Here is a 13890-nt window from a genome sequence, read left to right as displayed (position 1 = left end):
TCAGCAGCAGCACCCATAAAAACAGTAATTTCATTAAATGACCACTGAGGCTGATTTCAATTACGAATATAATGGGACAATCATAAATATAATAAACATTTTAATTTGTAAAAAATGCCAAATAATTTTTAAAAAATGTCAAATAATTTCAAGAAAAGGTCAAATAATTTTCAGAAAGATGGCACGATAGAGAACAGGGTGCTAGTGGCCCATATGTTAAAAAGAGAGAGAGAGAGAGAGAGAGAGAGAGGAATGGGGTTTAAGGTTCACTCAACACAAACTAGGTCATTTCGGGACTAAGAACATAGTAAACTTAATCAATACTTACCAAGAACAAATCCAGCCACATTCCATATCGGTAATAGAACAGTTGGTCTAGCTCTATGTTCAACCATTAATTCTTCAAATTTTCTTAAATGTTCTTTTTCTTCTTCCCACATTTTCTGAAGAATGAAAGTAAATTCATTTAAACATACATTATTCAAGAGCTAAATCTGCCTATTGCAGGCCTTTTTTAAGGCCTGAAATGTTATATAAACTATTAATTAGACATTTATTAACAAAACAAGATCATAATCAACCCTTGATGGAATCGGATACTCTACATTTTAACTACATTAAAACGGTTCGCCATTTAAAAATTTAATTTAAAAATGGGAAAGCAAGGCTAAGTCTCGAATATACCTGTGCCCTGGTTACCATAAAGCACACATCTTGTCAAAACTACGAACAGAGATCACTTGGCTCAGAATGAAGTAATTTGAATGAAATTTTCAATATTTTCATTTTACATTACATGTATCTATTTTTGAGCTATAATAGCAAGAAGGTCAGCTCTTTGTCTAAATCTCTCATAATGTATATATCTTTAGGTTTTAAAGAATCCAGATAAATGGTAATTCACTATAATTAGGCCTACCTGGGCAATTCAGGATAAAATACAGGGGTCATCTTGTTCCAGGGTTGAGAGAGTAAACTAAACCATTGCCCTACTAGATTTATTTTTGGCTAAATGGTCAAGAAATGAAATGAAATGAAATGGGGTTTTACGTCATACCGTTCTTCACCGACTGGGCTAATAAGAGAGAGAGAGAAATTGAGTTTAAGGAACCGGAGAAAACCCATGAGGTTTGACAGGGTACCCTACTCCTTGTCTGTGGAGTGATTAAAACATGTAAAATCCATGAGCACAGACAACCAATAATAAGTGACCATTAAAGTCTAATTTTGTTGGTAAAATGTATAAAATTTACCTTAATGACTGGCCCAACTGCTGTGTTTCCAAGAACAGCTAATTGTCCAGCGTATATTCTATCAGCCCCTAATTCACCCGCATGATCAACACGAATAATCCTATCTAACTTAACTCTAGTTCTTCTTTCTTTTAGAGACGTGGTTTTACAAGTATTAGAGGTAGTCCTTGACGTACTGGAAGTTGAACAGAGTTGACAAGCTATGATTTGACAACTTGGTCTAATACGAATCATCTCGACAGATAGTAGATTCAATATGTCTGCAAAGAAACCCAAATAAAGTAAAAATTATTATTAGTAAAGTCATATTTGTCAAATTTATTACCAAAAACTGTTACTTAACATCCAGGGTTCTTAAAAGAATGTCATATATTAAAGGGGAATAAACATTTCTACCAAGAAAATAAATATACGCTCGTACGTAATCAATTTTGAAAAAATATCATATATACCGTAAATAAGCATAGACTAAACTAATTATCGAAGTTAAAACATTAACGATGCATGAAGGGAATTCATTTACATGTATTCTCAAAATTTCTGTATTCAATTAGCTGTACTGATATAACTTAATATAAGACCAAGCAGTGGCGGCGCCAGCTGTCGGTGATTGGAGGGGCAAAGCTGGGGCAAAGTCCAAGGTTAAGGGGGCAAAGGCACGAGCTTTAACTAGGGGTAGGGGGCCTCCCCCAGAAAATTTTGAAAAACAGGTTGCCGGAAATGCAGCCTGGCAGTATTTCAGGCACTGAGGTAAAGTGTCAAACGAACGGACTTGCGAATCATGACAAAGCCCACTCAAGAGCGTCAAAGTAAGGAGTCCTCCCCCAGAAAATTTTGAAAAATAAACTGCCAGAAATGCTGTCTTACAGTATTCTGTCAGGCACCGATCGTCGAGATAAATAGATCTGCCCAGATACCGTTCGTCGCCTGATCACTAGTTTATATCCGACTAGAGAACAAAATGTCAAACGAACTGACTTGCGAACCTCAACGAATTCCCCTTTTGAGCGCCGAAGTAGCGAGTCCATTGGGGACCTCGCCAAGAAAATTTTGAAAAATAGACTGTCGGAAATGCTCTACAACATGCAAGTTTTATGACTGAGTGGGGATGTGGGATTTATTCACTGTAGAAGGTATTGATTACCGAAACGTATCACAAATACTTTTTTTTATTTTCTAAAATTATTGGGGGGGGGGCAAACAGAGGGCAGACCAGATTAATGGGGGGGCAAATGCCCCCACTTGACCCCCCTGGCACCGCCACTGAGACCAAGTGGTTTAGTGTATAAGCTAAACAAGATCAGTCTGAGGACAGACTCTTTGGGGTACACCGGAAGTCACACAGAAGGACTAGGAAAAAAATGTAATTTCCTGGAAAAATCTTGATTTCGCCAATTTTCAAACCTTTGCATAAAACACTGGAATCACTTGTGTAGCTTCATAAATATTATTTTTGTTTTGTCTTAATATATATATTACAGCGTATCAAATTCAGAAAAACTTCTGAATTGTGACATCTGTGCATATATATTGCTTTGTATATTAATATATACTTTTCTACAAATTTATAAATTCAGAAAAAAATACCTTATATCAGTACAAATAGAATAAATTGGAAAATTTCTGAATTTATAATTGCCCGTGAATGAAGGCTGACTTCATCACATAAAATCCAATAAAAACGACAATTTCGATTTCAAATTGAAAAGAATGTTATGAAATGATTCACTATCCATTGCTTGTTTGTCAGATTATTTTGTTTCCTAGGCAAGGCTAACTACTTGCAAACAGCTACTTTTGGGCACTAGGATTTTCTGTCGCCAGAATTTGGGAGGGGGGGGTCCCAGACTCCATTCCATCCCTTTACGCTTAGCTGCACTGCACGCTAAGACCTAATGATGCCACCGAACCTGATCATCAGCAAGTCCATGTAACTTGTTATTTGCAATCAGCTTAATTAATGGATGCATTAAAATCGATTAATGTCACCTTGAATGTAATTAGTGGCAAATGATCATTGTTCATTTGGGTTATTGATTCAAGTTGTATTGGCTTGTGTACTAAAGAGCAAAGGCTAACAGGTTTTCTTTAGCTTGATTTAGATTTAAGAATTCAAGACGAAAATGTCGCTTTGACATAAACTGTAGCTTAAAGTAGCTAAGTCTCTAACTCAATATCATCCAAAATCTTCAACATTGAAAACACGATTTATTTGTCAAATTAAATCAACATTCATTTTGTGATCTTACTGGGAAAAGATGGGCTTTTGATATCCAATATTTAAGACAAAATAAACATTTTACCATTGGTACACGAATCGTGTACCATAATGGCATAATGCGCTTCAGCTCCAGTTGTATCAAGAGACTCGAGGGACGAGGCTAGACATATTGCACCAAATCAAACGGCGTATGTAGACTGGAATAACCAGACGCTAGAAATTTGCACTCGTCTGAGACTGCTGGCTTATTTCGTTGAACATAACTGATTTGAAATTGGAGTAAAAACGGAAACCATTGATGAATGTAAATCAGTTTATATACATTCATATTACAGTATTATATGCGTTTCGACCCACTTTTGTCAATTTCTAGGCCCCAAATGTTAGCGATTTAGCTCCTTTAATTGTATCTTGTAGAATTGTGTCTTATTATCACATCTTATAAGTTATTACATAAGCCAAAATTTATATAACCGATGCCTTTTAATAAAAAATAATGAAACAATTTTCTCAAAGACATAAACAAATTTATATATCAATTTAGTTGTGCATTTTCTAAACTATTTCAGTATTTTCTATAGGTCATAGATCCGCATAAAAGCCTGTCTTCTTACGAAATCAACATATTTCTACCTCAAGTTTCATAACAATTCGTCTGCTTTGTGCTCTTTGAAGGGCGCTGACATCTTTTCAGTTCCGCAGAAAATGAATTACGTTAAATACTTTTCACTCAAAAATGAATGTTTATCAATCTAAATGCCTTGTAAGGATTTTATAAGAATAACCGAAAGCGTTTAATAATTTCATAATTTAATCTAGGTATTCATTCATTCTTGGTGATAATATTTAAATACAATTTAAGCCAATCAAATCCTACAATATAAGCACCGCCCACAAATTTTCCCGTCAAAACATTAGAAGCAACACATGACTGACCTGTCAGTGTTTGACACAACGTGACAAAAGAAACGCAAGACCGACTATGGCAAGTGAAACCGAAAATCACATGTGTCCGTTTTAGGCCGTAAGTATGTTCACTTTTATCTGTGTCTATTATTAAGTCTATCCGACATTCTTTATTTACATAATATTAGATAGACAGAAATGGCCTAATTTTTCCCGTGCCAGTTGGCAGTTCCTCTCTGGAAGGGATAATTGCCTGGCATTGTAATGTCAGAATAATGATGTCTGCTCTTGAAAATAGGTTTTAATTTATACATTTGTGGCGATTGAGGATTGTCCATTGAAATCAGCTGATAGAAGAGAGCTAAAATAGCATTACACTGTTCCAGCTAATATTTACAAAACTTGGGAAAAATCCTTAATGAAGTTAATGAGAACATGGCATCATCGCCTGTCAAATTAAATAGCAAGTTTACTGCATAGTGCATATATATCGTATCAATAAGGGAGAGGGGTTTAATATAGGCTATGCCTGTTCCCCAATACCTATTCAGATGTAAATCTAAATAAAGTATATATTATTTTTTAAAAAAAACATATTAATAAATACTGTTTTGCTGTGTACGTCAGCTAAGATTTAATACAAAACTTAGGAAAAATCCTTTATCGAGGCCATGTTATTAAATTAAATACCAACTTTGTTGCATACATGTATACATTGTATCATATTAATAATTGTAGCCTCCGCTCTAGCTGTATATCGAAATATCCGACTCATAAATTTTTAAAATTTGGTGAATTTTCTTCTTTTTTTTTTTGAGCATTTTCAGAATCATATATATACATGTATATTATAATATGCTAACAGAAGTTATTATCCTCAGTTAATACTATAAATCAAAACCTGATCCTAATCCTAACCTTAGAAGAAATTGTCCACCTGATATAAGCAACAATGTCAAATGCAACAACCACTTCAAAGGGCTAGAAATTTGTAGTTTTTACTGTTTAGGTGAAAGGGGGGCTGGATGGCCGAATGGTTAGTATGTGCGTGCTGTATCATACGGCCTGTCATTGAGTCATCTGGCATGGTTTCGAATCCCCGGTTGTACGTGACAAGGAGCCAGGTTGCCTGTCTAACCTCGTGGGTTTTCTCTGGGTCCTCCGGTTTCCTCTCCTGCTAAAGACCCCTACGCACAAGCGAATTATTGAAATAAAATCAAACCATATGTTAGTCCCGAAATGACCTAGCCTGTGTCGAGTAAACGTTAAACCCCGTCTCTCTCTCTTTCTCTCTCTCTCTCCATTTAAGTGAATTGGGCAGGGTTAAATTTGTGTCAATCCATAGCCACCAAGTGCGTCAAGAGTACAGAGATTCAACTCAACGTAACAGAATCATTCTACAGTCATGTTTTTAGCCTATCATATACATTACGATTTTGTCTGATAAAGATAGGGGATCAAGATAGGGGATCGAGCTGCGGTGGCTTAGTGAGTGAGGTACATACTCACTAACCAGTAGGGGGAGGTGGGGTCCTGGGTTCGATCCCAATGGACTAGAAAGTACCTCAGGATTTTCCAGCATGGTTTACCCTTGTCAGTGATGCAGGACGGACTACCTGGCAAGGAATTGTCCCTGGTCGTGGTTCGTTTAGGACGTAAAAAATGTAAAAAGAACCGTTGGTAGTTGGAATTCGACTAAGAGTAGGCCTATGTAGTAGCACCACTTGCGCTTCATAGTATACTGTATAGCGTATGCCTGTCTTCATTATCCCAGTTGGTGCAGAACAGTAGCACGTTAAACCACATGTCATTTCAGATCATAAGGTCTGTCATTAGGTGATGGGTGGCACAGTGGGTGAGACGCTGGCTCGCTAGCCTGGAGGTCGTGTGTTCGATCCCTGCATTGGCCAAGAAAGTTCATCCAGATTTTCTGGCGTGGTTCCCCCTTGTAAGTGATGCAGGATGGAGATCCTGGCAAGGACAGCTGTCTAGTCGTTTGGATGGGACAAAAAAACCAAGGTCCCGTGTATACATTGGCGTGTACGTAAAAGATTCTTTGACAGTTGGAATTCGATATAAGAGTAGGTCTGTCATTGAGTGATAATGTCTTGGTTTTGATTCTTTGCTTGTGACAAGGAGTAGTGTCGCCTCGTGGGTTTTCTCAGAGTCATCTGCTTTCCTCCTACACCTAAAAACCCCAACGCACATGCAAATTATTGAAATAAAATTAAACCAAGTGTCAAAATAAAACAATATGTTAGTCCCGAAATGACCTAGTTTGCGTCGAGTTACAAATGCTGTCAAGTGCAAAGAAATGATTAGGGATATGATTGAATTGTAGTGGAAATTTTATTTGCCTACAGTTTTTGAGAAAGAAGTGATATTACATGAATATTTGAAAAATATTGGACTGACAAGGAGGTCCTATGTATACATTAGTGTGGACGTAAAAGATCCCTTGGCAGTTGAAATTCAATATAAGAGTAGGCCGTAGTGCCGCTGCTCGAGCAAAATTTCCCTCATAGCACACTGTATGGCGTATGCCCGTCTTCATTATCCCAGTTCGGAGTAGGACGTTAAACCCCATTTCATTTCATTTAAAAAATATTGGCCGACAGGGACAGACTTTGTGGCTCTGGACCCTCAGACCAACTGGTTTACTTGGGCCCCCCATGGCCGAATGGTGAGCAAGTGTACACTGTATCATTAGGTCTGTCATTGAGTCAACTGGTTGGTATCGATTCCCCCGGTTGTACGTAACAAGGAGTAGGGTCGCCTGTCCAACCTTGTGGGTTTTTTTCAGGTCCTTCGTTTCTCTCCCACTGCTAAAGACCCCTACGCACAAGCCAATTATTTAAATAAAATTAAACCATATATTAGTCCCGAAATGACCAAGTCTGCGTTGAGTGGACGTTAAACCGCATTTCTCTCTCTCTCTCAGTCTGGGCAGATGGTACCTCCTCCCCCCCTTATTGTCAATATTGTAAACATATAGCATAGAGATTGGCCACGTCTTTTAAAAACAAAACTACTAGGAATGACCTATTCAATAAATATTTGATATAAATTTCCATTGAATTTAGACAAAATTTAGGCCATTTTGGTTTATATGTGGTTGATATACGTATGTATTCTGCAGAGAGTATGGAACGTTGCAAGTTGAACCATATTTATATTTGAGATTCTGTTACAAGGCATTCAAAACCCACCAAAAGACATGTTCAAGACTACATCAATATTTTATGTCTATAAATTGAAACACACAGAGCGTCAGTTTATCTCTTATGAAGAGTTCATGTGCACAAATAAATTGATGTATTATCAGGAGTGATAACACAGTTATTAAGTCCCATCAGTTGGCTTTGATGTTTTCTATTGATGGTTGGGAAGTATGGTATTAAACTGTGAATGCCCTGTTGCACATGTCCAGTTAGTTGTTGTGCTAATTTTAAACAATGGGCCTGTGTCACTCAGTCTTGTCATATATCTGGTAATCCGCGAGCCACCAATCAATACTATAAAATCTCGTACCACTTTCAAGTTATTTGTGTTGAAATATCCAGCTTGTCTTTCCCTCTACTTTCTTTAAGCTGCTTATACCAGCAGGACAAGCTGCATTTCAACAGGATGCTCAACATTCTTGTTAATTCTAAACATTTCTATCAAGCTGCATTTCCGCTGAATGTTAAACATTCTTGTTAATTCTAGACATTTTTGTAATTTTGTTGTGTTTCACAAAACAATAGAAGAAAAATTTTTATGTTTTGATTCTTTTTATGTAATTAAAGATGCATTGTGTAAGATTAAGACAATGAGATGGCTGTTTTTGCTATATAAATAGTTTAAAAAATAGATAATGAAAAATAGATATATTGAAACTTTCAGTATTTGATAAAGATGTATTTTTGTAAGATTTAGATAAAGAGATGTCCGTTCTTGCTATAATAGTTCAAAAATTGATATTAAAAATTCCAGTCAAATATATTACATTGTCTCGATTGTCGAGTACTAATGTAGTAACAATAAAAAAAAAAAGTCTTGTTTATCTATTTTTTAGTTAAATTATTAATTGGCATTCGTGTTTCAGTCCATTGAAAATCATGATCATCTGATGATCTAGAGAGTTGATTTTGGGCTTGCCATGTGAATAAATGTCTAAATAATAATTCATATAATGTTTGAGGCCAAAATAAAGACCTGCAACAGGCAGATTTAGTGAAATGAAATGAAATGGGGTTTAACGTCCTACTGTTTTGCTCCGAACTGGGCTAATGAATACAGGCATACGCCATACAGTGTGCTATATGAGGGAAATTTTGCCCGGACAACAGCACTACGGCCTACTCTTATATCGAATTCCAACTGCCAAGGGATCTTTTACATGCACGCCAATGTGTACACACAGGACCTCGTTTTTTCGTACCATACGAACGACTAGACAGCTTTCCTTGTCAGCCCCTTCGTCCTGCATCACTGACAAGGGAGAATCACACCGGAAAATCTGGATGAACTTTCTCGGCCAATGCAGGGATCAAACACCCGAATTCCAGACTAGCGAGCCAGTGCCTTACCAACTTAACCACCAGATTTAGTATTCATTATGTTCTTTAATGTGTTGCTGCCCTGATCAAATTCTCCTCTTGACAAACCCGGTTGTACGTGACAATGAGTAGGGTCGCCTGTCCAACCTTGTGGGTTTTCTCCGGGTCCTCTGGTTTCCTCCCCTAAATGCAAGCAAATTAATAAAATAAAAATTGAAATTATGTTAGCCCCGAAATGACCTATTTTGTGTCAAGTGGTCGTTAAACCCTCTCTCTCTCTCTCTCTCTCTCTCTCTCTTTCTCTCTCTCTCTCCTTAACAGAACACAGTTTTTATGAGGTAAAATCACTGGTTTTATTCTAAAACCACAATGTTTTGACAAGAATCCTCTAATGGTTATCAAGCTCTTATATATTAAACTCATTGTGCTTGATAACGATAAGAGGATACTTGTCGAAACGTCATGCTTTTAGAATAAAACTAGTGATTTTATCCCATAAAAATTGTGTTCTGTTAATGTGTTTACCGATCGCCAAATGCCACTCAAAGATTATCTCTCTCTCCTCTTGACAAAAAAAAAAAATAGTTTGGTAAGCTTTGATGCCTTATTTTGAGATACGGATGACGTAAAACTAAGCATTATTAAAAATGTCATTCTGTATCATTTTCCCTGCTGAAATTACACAAGATAGTCAAGAGTAAATTTTATTTTTGGTAAACATTGATGACTCATTTCCAGATATTGATCACTTTAACTGAGCATTATGCTAGAAAATAGACAATAAAGTTGATTGAGTTGCGTGTCATTGTACGTCATTGATCCATTGAAACCATACAGTAACATGATTTGGTTTCTAATCAAACGGCATGTATTTTAATTACCTTTCTATGTTTATAAACTGATAACAGCATTTTTATCTATTTAATCAGATGATATCGATACTAATGTCGTTTGTCTGTTCAGGGTTGGCGCCTACATTAGGGCTGTCCCCAGGCTGAAATTTGGTGTATACGGGTAGCTCGGACAGGTTCAGGGTTGGAGGCTACACTAGGGCTGTCCCCAGGCTGAAATATAGGGGTAGCTCGAACCAGGGAGTAACATAGGCCTACCAATTCCGGTTTCGGAGTTATGTTAGTTCCGATTCATGACTATACCGAGTCAACCACTAGTATAGAAATAAAATGTAATAAAATGGGGTTTAACGTTCTACTGTTCTGCACCGACTGGGCTAATGAAGACGGGCATACGCCAAACTTTTATTCGAAAGGGATGAGTGCACGTAAAGGATCCCTTGACAGTTGAAATTAGAAATAAGAGTAGGCTGTAGGGCTGCTGTCCTTCCAAAATTTCCCTCATAGCACACTACATGGCATATGCCCGTTTTCATTAGCCCAGTTCGGAGCAGAAAAACAGGATGTTAAAACCCCATTCCATTTTCATTTCCGGGGGTTGGATGGCCGAATGGTTAGCATGTGCGCGTTGTATCATTATGTCTGTCATTGAGTCAACTGGCGGGGTTTCGATTCCCCGGTTGTACGTGACAAGCAATAGGGTCACCTGTCCAACCTTGTGGGTTTTCTCCGGGTTCTCCGGTTTCCTCCCACTGCTAAAGACCCCTACCTCACACAAGCGAATTATTGAAATAAAATTAAACCATGTTAGTCCCGAAATGACCTAGTTTGTGTCGTGTGGTTGTTAAACCCTCTCTCTCTCTCTCTCTCCATTTGAAGGAACCAGTAATGTGAAAATGATTTCGCTGTCTGGCATTCATTCACTCAGTCTCCACAAAAACCAGGTGATCTATATTTGAATGACTTAGTGAACACAATTACGTTCTTAAAATAGCCTCTGTATTGGCGACCCTACACTAATGATCCTGTTTTTATTCAGGATAAATTTAGAAACGTACCAATTAATTGTAAACTTGGGGCTACGAAACATTTTTTTATTTCTTTTGAGAGAGTTTTTCTCCTTTCTCCAAGTACATTACAATCGATCAGAGAGCAGTGGAATTAAATAAATCATTCCAACAAAGGAATAAATGATTCCATGTTAGCCAACTTAGTCCGATTTATAAATCAAACTTTTTTAATCGTTTCTTGGCTCTTGTGATTAATGAACAAATAAAAACAAATCCTGCAAGTACAAGACAATGTAGAAGTAATTAGTAAAGGCTGATTCACAAACGACAAAATAATAAAAAAAAAACCTGTAGAATGGACTAAGCAGGTGTAAATGACTGCTTTCTACAGGTGTAAATGACTGCTTTCTATTTAATATTTGTTATGGAATCATGTACTCCGTTAAATTTGATTGTTAGCGGAATTTTCATTGTTCCCAGTGTTTCTGCTGATATTAATGTTTGTTTCTTCACAACTTATTCTACCCTAAATATGTACTCAGATTGATTATTTAACATGTAATTAAGAAAACAAAATCTAAATATCAATGGTAGACAATGTCCCAGATTAGATTTAAAACAAGTCCTGTCAAAAGATTTTAGCAAAGATTGTAGGTGACACTGGCTAGTTTGATGCTTGATTTTGACAAATTTTCAATTAATCATATCTTTGTAGATACTCCACGGAATTGAGCCATTTTGGGACTGATATTCTTTTTAGAGATTCAACTTCCTCAATATTGTAGTTTACAAGGGAGTCTGGACTCAAAATTCCTTAAATAACAGTCACTCTCTCTCTCTCTCTCTCTCTGTAGTTTTGTTATAGTTTTTTATTTGTTTTATTATAAATAAATGACATTTTACACCCCATATCAAAATCCCTCATATGGCCAAGAAAAAACATACCATATTAGGTTGACTCAAAAGAAATGAAATGAAATGGGGCTTAACATCCTACTGTTCTGCTCTGTCTAGGCTAATGAAGAAGGGTATATACGCCATACAGTGTGCTATGAGAGAAATTTTGCCTGGGCAGCAGCATTACGGCCTACTCTTATATCGAATTTAAACTGCCAAGGGATATTTTTGTGCACAGCAATGTATACACAGGATCTTTTTCATCCCATCAGAAGACTAGACCGCTGTTCTTGTCAGGCTCTCCGTCGTGCACCACTGACAAGGGAAATCCCGATGAACTGTCTCGGCCAATGCAGAGATTGCACACACGACCTCCAGACTAGCAAGCCAGCGTCTTACCCACTTAGCCACCATGGCTGTGACTGAAAGGAGAAAGAGAGAGAAATGGGGTTTAACGTCCACTCGACACAAACTAGGTCATTTCAGGACTAACATATGGTTTAATTTTATTTCAATAATTCGTTTGTGCATAGGGGTCTTTAGCAGTGGGAGGAAACCGGAGGACCCGGAGAAAACCCACGAGGTTGGACAGGCGACCCTACTCCTTGTCACTTACAACCGGGGATTCAAAACCATGCCAGTCGACTCAATGGCAGGCTTTATGATACAGCGCGCGCACGCTAACCATTCAGCCATCCAACTCCCCGTGACTGAAAGGAAGTAAAGCTTGCATGATATAATAGTGATTGAATTAAGAATGATGAATGAACTAACAACCACCTGTCTTGGTAGTCGTGTAATGCCATATAAACTTGTATCAAATGTCATTCTGACATGTGGAGATAACTTTCTGTGTGTGTGTGTGTTACAGTAATCAGTCATTGCTTCTAATCATAATTTCCAACCTCGTGGGTTTTCTCAGGGTTCTCCGGTTTCCTCCCACTGCTAAAGACCCCTACATGCAAGTGAATTATTGAAATAAAATTGAACCATATGTTAGTCCCGAAATGACCTAGTTTGTGTGGAGTGGATGTTAAACCCTCTCTCTCTCTCTCTCTCTCTCTCTCTCTCTCTCTCTCTCTCTAATCATATCCTACCACCATTGGACTACTATTGGTTCTAATTGTATCCTACCACCATTGGGCTACCATTGCTTGCCGTCAGATTTATTGTTAGTAAAGTGGGTTCTAATCCTATCCTACCACCATTGAACCACCATTGCTTGCCGTCAGATTTATTGTTAGTAAAGTGGGTTCTAATCCTATCCTACCACCGTTGAACCACCATTGCTTGCCGTCAGATTTATTGTTAGTAAAGTGGGTTTCTAAAGTGTTTTACTTCCACTGATAATGGCTTTTTATAACCAATGATCTGATGTATGTCAATATCTTAGAAACAGATTCATGACTGACAGATCAGGTTGTTTACATGTAGGAGGAGGATAATTCAATCTGTTCTATACATTGACAAATATATATTGCTCTATACTATTCTCATAGAGAGAGCAAGGGAGAGAGAGAGTTAAAGTCTACAAGAGAGAGATAGAGAGAGAGAGAGAGGGAGGTTAAGTCTACAAGAGAGAGAGAGAGGTTAAGTCTACAAGAGAGAGAGAGGTTAAGTCTACAAGAGAGAGAGAGAGAGAGAGAGAGAGAGAGAGAGAGAGAGAGAGAGGTTAAGTCTACAAGAGAGAGAGAGAGAGAGAGAGAGGTTAAGTCTACAAGAGAGAGAGAGAGAGGTTAAGTCTACAAGAGAGAGAGAGAGAGAGAGGTTAAGTCTACAAGAGAGAGAGAGAGAGGTTAAGTCCACAAGAGAGAGAGAGAGAGAGAGAGAGAAAGTTTTAAGTCCACAAGAGAGAGGGAGAGAGAGAGAGAGAGGTTAAGTCCACAAGAGAGAGTGAGTGAGAGATTATTATCTTGTAATAAAAATCATGACACCAAATTTCAGTGGTAGTCAAATCAATTGTGTTTTACGATTTTTAAAACAGAGAGAGAGAGAGAGAGGGTTTAACATCCACTCGAATGAAACTAAGTCATTTCGGGACTAACATATGGTTCAATTTTTTTTCATTAATTCGCTTGCATGTAGGGTTCTTTAGCAGTGAAGGGAAACCGGAGGACCAAGAGAAAAACCCATGAGGTTGGACAGACGACCCTACTCCTTGTCACATACAACCGGGGAATCGAAACCACGCCATTTGATTCAATGACAGAC

General features: G+C 37.6%; 2 protein-coding genes across 5 annotated transcripts in view; one reads left to right on the top strand and one right to left on the bottom strand.

The window, feature by feature from the left end:
• The window catches only part of LOC126810138 (5-demethoxyubiquinone hydroxylase, mitochondrial), a 39048-nt gene that overhangs the window by 6575 nt on the left and 18583 nt on the right, over window positions 1-13890 (bottom strand). The window contains exons 1-3 of one of the 3 annotated variants that reach the window (XM_050535133.2): window positions 7912-7962; window positions 1254-1513; window positions 329-443 (exon numbers count right to left, since the gene is read on the bottom strand). In XM_050535133.2, the coding sequence (XP_050391090.1) occupies window positions 329-443; window positions 1254-1487 (349 nt within the window). In that variant the 5' untranslated portion in view covers window positions 1488-1513; window positions 7912-7962. Of the gene's footprint in view, window positions 1-328; window positions 444-1253; window positions 1514-4107; window positions 4203-7911; window positions 7963-13890 lie in introns of those variants that run through there. The other 2 variants (XM_050535132.2, XM_050535131.2) reach the window with 2 other exon arrangements.
• LOC126810094 (uncharacterized) overlaps window positions 4377-13890 on the top strand; it is a 49630-nt gene continuing 40116 nt past the window's right edge. Inside the window, exon 1 of one of the 2 annotated variants that reach the window (XM_050535059.2) lies at window positions 4377-4498. The gene's annotated coding sequence lies outside the window, so the exon portion shown is untranslated. Of the gene's footprint in view, window positions 4503-13890 lie in introns of both variants that reach the window. The other variant, XM_050535060.2, reaches the window with a different exon arrangement.

This window comes from Patella vulgata, chromosome 2 (assembly GCF_932274485.2).
Source record: "Patella vulgata chromosome 2, xgPatVulg1.2, whole genome shotgun sequence".
Lineage (NCBI taxonomy): Eukaryota > Metazoa > Mollusca > Gastropoda > Patellidae > Patella > Patella vulgata.
Note: the sequence above shows the minus strand (reverse complement) of the source record. Positions and strands in the feature narration are given on the sequence as shown.